The sequence below is a fragment of the Solanum dulcamara genome, chromosome 4 (genome assembly GCF_947179165.1).
Source record: "Solanum dulcamara chromosome 4, daSolDulc1.2, whole genome shotgun sequence".
Lineage (NCBI taxonomy): Eukaryota > Viridiplantae > Streptophyta > Magnoliopsida > Solanales > Solanaceae > Solanum > Solanum dulcamara.
Genome location: NC_077240.1, coordinates 2354502 through 2359513, shown reverse-complemented (window position 1 = coordinate 2359513; position 5012 = coordinate 2354502). Strand labels below are relative to the sequence as shown.

General features: G+C 35.9%; 1 protein-coding gene across 1 annotated transcript; it reads left to right on the top strand.

Annotated features, from left to right (window-relative positions):
* The first annotated feature begins 1173 nt into the window (after positions 1-1173).
* On the top strand, positions 1174-4562 carry LOC129885444 (transcription factor HBI1-like). Its single transcript, XM_055959720.1, has 7 exons — positions 1174-2092; positions 2455-2697; positions 2798-2932; positions 3034-3105; positions 3184-3402; positions 3498-3600; positions 4320-4562. The coding sequence occupies exons 1-7, from the start codon at positions 1574-1576 to the stop codon at positions 4358-4360; spliced, it is 1332 nt and encodes a 443-aa protein (XP_055815695.1). The 5' UTR covers positions 1174-1573; the 3' UTR covers positions 4361-4562.
* Positions 4563-5012: the final 450 nt, after the last annotated feature.

Below are 5012 nucleotides of genomic sequence, written 5' to 3'. Positions count from 1 at the left end.
GAAACAAGGTCCGCACCTCTAAGTATTAGGAACTCTCATCCCATGATTCACGAGAAGGAAAAAAGATGTTCCATCGGACATGAGGATGCCAAGATTTTTAATTTTTTCCTTCCTGTGTTGCTTACTTCAGTTCTAATTCAAAAAAATTGTGTACGTAATTCTCTTTTTCCTTTATTGGAGAAAATAATTAAGTATAGAAATAAGTTGAAGCGAAAGGAATTCTATTTTTAGCAACTGACAACCCCGTAATATCTGAGATTCTGCTGTTACGGTATTCAATTCAGTACATCATATACTCACTCCTTTTATAGGTTCGTCATCTACACGCTCCAATAATAAACAATCGTTTGATTCACGATCATCACACGCACAGCAGAGATAGCGTTTCTCTAACTTTCAGGTACCAAACACCAATTGCCCAGAATTCTGAAAACCCCGTTATCCGCTTTTTTAGGCTGGTGTCCACGTCATCCTTCTGACATGTCACCTTTGACGGGTCCATTGATTGACACGTATCAGTGAGAGACCCAATTGTATACTGTTATGTTAGAAGGCCCAAAAAAAGCTCTCTCACACTTTGCATTCTCGGGGACAGTCTCACGTGGTTAGCCATGTCTACCTGGGCCCACTAACCATGGTCCACTTTGGTTTGGTTTACGTTCTGGCCCACTTAAAAGTCGAGCTGAATTAAGAACCCGTTTGGACAGCTTTTAGGCGTATTTGTCTAATGCTAACTTTAAGCCAGAAAGTTCTTAAAGTCAGTCAAAAATGAAAAATTAGGATTCCTAACCTTTTTTTTTTTAAGTGCTTAAAGTCATTTTCTTTGACCATGAAAATTACTTTTATATCCCTTATATTTTAACTAAATTCCCAAACTACCCTTTTTATTCTTTTAATCCTAAAATTCACATAATTTTCCTCAAGCACTTTTATCCAAAACGGGCTCTAAAATGTATTTTCCTATACCATATTATCATTATCATTATTATTATTTATTTATTTATCAGCAAAACGGTTTAGTTTTTTTTTTTTGGTTAAAAAAGAAAAATAATATTCTACATTTTGTTAGCTCTTTAACTATAATAACATTTATTCCTATAGCCAAAAAATATTATAACCTTAAGAATAATTTGGGTATTCTCTCTATATATTTCGTGTTTAGTTAAATCAAGAGAAGTAATTACAATTCCGCATCTCCCCTTGTCATATTATCCACCCTCTCCGCCTTTTCTCATACTTACTTAAACCCCACTTTCCTAACACCTTTAAGTTCACGCATTCTCCACCCCATTCTCATTCTCACACAGCATACAAGAAAAGGAAGAAAGAAGCAAAAGAACAGAACCCAATTTCTTCTAATCTAAAAGTTGAAGAGAAAAGAAAGAGGGAGTTGGTTCAAGAGGACGTAACAAAGGAACGCGTTAGGAAGCTACCTAATATTTTTCTAGTACAATTTTGAATCGCCTTTGTTACTTTCCGCAAAGTAAAACAAAGGACAGTAGCATTTTAGCAGCTTTTGGGGAGCCTTTTTCTTCTCTTTAACTCTTTCTGAAATAAATAATCTCTATTATTGATGAATATTGCTTTACCAGAAATGCTACATAACATCACCAGCAATGGAAGCTCAGAACTGAGCGTTCTCGAACGACAACAAGCTAGAGTGAAATGGCAACAAGAACAGGTGCAACAACAAGAGATGAGTTATTTTAATGGACAAAATGATCAGCTGATGAATTCATTTCATCAAACGTCTGAAGTTCAACAGTTTCATGGTCTGATCAATGTAAATGATCAGAGTCTTAATGAGCTTGTGACTCGGGCAATTAAGCCAGACCCCTGTTTGGAGAATAATTGGGGTGATTTTGGGACCACTGGTACTAATGGTTTTGGTTATGTTCCAGTTGGGGTTGGACATGGAGGAATGTCACACCCAACTGAAATGAATTATGCCATTTCAAGAACTACAAGCTGTCCGCCTACCATGGCGGACAATGTTGTTTCTGCTGTTAAGCCCAAAGAGACTATGCTGAGTTCTAACAGAGGCAGAGAGAGCTTCAAGAAGAGGAAATCAGATAAGAATCAACATCTCAAGGTATGTTTCAACTCCAACTGAAACTGTTCCCCTATCCTGCCTATGTTTAAGCCCTGCATTTCAACATGGTTGAGGCATAATACAGTCAAGTAATTAAAAGCATGCTTTATCTAAGAGCGGAAGTTTTAGATAGATAGTCACACAACTCAACATGTTAATAGAATAGTCAAAGGTTTTGGGTTCAACTCTCACAGCCACCCAAAAAGCAAAAACTATTTTCACATAAAGAATCAGATCCACATCTCATGTTTTGAGATATAATATAATTACGTAAATTAAAGTATGCAATTAGATTTATAGTTTGTACCAGTTGTTCACACAATTCAACAAACTTGTAATCTACAATTGGTGGACAATTTCAGGAGGTTACAGAAGAGGAAACAAAACACAAGAAATTGAAAGAATGCATAGAAGAGGGGGATTCTTCCAAGGTAACAACAGAGAAACAAATCAACAAAAGAAGTGCCAATAACAGTAGCAACAGTAAGGAAAATTCTGATACTTCAAAGGAGAAGTCCAAAATTACTGATGATAAAAAGCTCGACTATATTCATGTCAGAGCACGTCGGGGTCAAGCCACTGATAGCCACAGTTTGGCTGAAAGAGTGAGTTGCAAATTTGGTCAAAAGTGTTTTTTACTACTCATCAGTAATATTTTACTCCAGTGAACAACTTAACCAGCAAGTCAATTCATATTTTTGGCAGGTAAGAAGGGAAAAGATCAGTGAGAGAATGAGATTTCTGCAAGATTTAGTACCAGGTTGTAACAAGATAACAGGGAAAGCAGGAATGCTAGATGAAATAATCAACTATGTCCAATCTCTCCAAAGACAAGTAGAGGTAAAAGAAAATCAAGAAACAATAGTCCTTTATGAATTTGATGTTGTTGCTAGAAATATTATGATTGAGATTCTATATTTGACAATTCATTATCATGACAGTTCCTATCCATGAAACTAGCTGCTGTTAATCCAAGACTTGACATCGACGTAGACAATTTCTTCAACAAAGATGTAAGGGAATATCATATCAAGAAATTATTTCGTTCTTCAGAATAAAAATATGTTCTTACTTCACATTTATTTCTCCAGATATTTCCAACTAGCACGTCTATTTTTCCCACAGTGGGAGCTGGAACATCATCTGAAATGCTTAGTATGGCCCAACGTCAGTTCAATTCATTGCAGCAAATAGTGTCAAGTTCTGGATTCGAAATGGGTATTCTAAATCTAAGCGAAATGGCGCTACGTAGAACCACCAGCGCTTCTGTACCAATCCCTGAAATGTTTCTCGACTCATCCAGTATCAATGTAACTAATTGAACCAATCTTAGTCAATAAACAGTTAATTTCCTCTCTTTTTTTCTCTTTCAATTTGCTAAACAAAAGTTTCATTCAACATACAGCAAGTTCAGAGCTTTCCAACTTGGGACACTGACTTAGATAACATGTACGCAATGGAGCTTCAACAAGGAAGATCAGCACAGTTTCTTCCCCATCCGCGTACAGGTATGCACAAGTGACATGTCTAGTCAATATTTCTATCCTGTCTATGATGCTTCAACAAAAAGAAGATAAAAAATCAATTAAGGTGGGTGATACTTTCCATTTTAGAGACCCAGAACCTATCATATTGCTTCGAGAATAGTTGGGTCCTCTTTGATTTATACTCCTGTTGAAAAAGGTTGCTGATTAAGCATCTTCCCTTTATTTCTGTCTTCCACCTTAAATGATCAAAACTGTGTTACTTTTGCACGGCAAAAAATTCCCCAAAGTAGTTGATTACCTGGTTGATAGGAAGGTACTAACCATCCAACAAAAATGAACAATTATTATTCAACTACATTATTAAGACTTCGAGTCTTTGGGGGGGCCTATATTTCATTCTTTCTTTTTTAATAACAGTAGTGTCTGGGCTAATTAGAGTGCTCTCCAACTATTCCACGAGTATCCACCAACTACTATTCCACAAGTATCGGGTAAATACTACACACCAAGCCGTATGCATATTAAAGGAAATCACTTAAGTGTTCTTTCTGCCTGTACTGAAATTTGAACCTTTGTCTCTCATACTTGGAGGTCCCTACGGCCCCTATCTATCTCAGCTACTATACATATGTAAAAATGGAACCACTTATTGTGGCACTAATCTTAAATTTAACACCAGAATAATAGCAGTTAGGCTTCTGTTCAAGTGTTGAAGCTAAAAAGAATTGATCATTGTGCAGGTTTTGTTGAAGCTGGACATGACCTGAAGATGGAAATGTGACCTTACAGTTCTAGACATTCAAGACCATTGAATGACTTCACCTCAGATGTCATGGATCCTGATTCTTTTTTTCCAAGTACATAAAATAGTATATTGTGTATGTAAATGTTGCAATTCAAGAGTATCAAAGCAATACTATGACAGTGTTCATTGGAAACCTTATCTTCTCCATGACAATTAATCAAAGCTCAAATGCACCCAAGTGCCAACCATGCCAAAGATATCCACTATAAAAAAGCTAGAAAGGAAGTAGAAATCTGGAAAATTGTATATACATAAATCTAATTTCCATCTATACATAAAGGCAAACAAAATCAACTACTGGAGGGGGAAATGAAAGAAACCACATCTGAACAAAAGTGCAAAATTCATCCCTTTTTTATAACCAAGAAAATACCCTAGGACCAGTGTAAAGTGCGAAATTCATTCCTACAGAAATAATTTGTTTGGACATGAAGGTATAACTTGGTTGCAACAAAAATCAGCTGAAACCTCTCAACCGTGCCAATAGCTTAATTAATTTGGTACCACTTTGAGTTATTTTTATTTTTTCCAAAATCAGATTTGAGACTATTTTATACACACTTGCCACCTTAACAATTCACATTTTATAAATTGAAATCTCTAGTAATTGATAAAGTATTAATTAAGA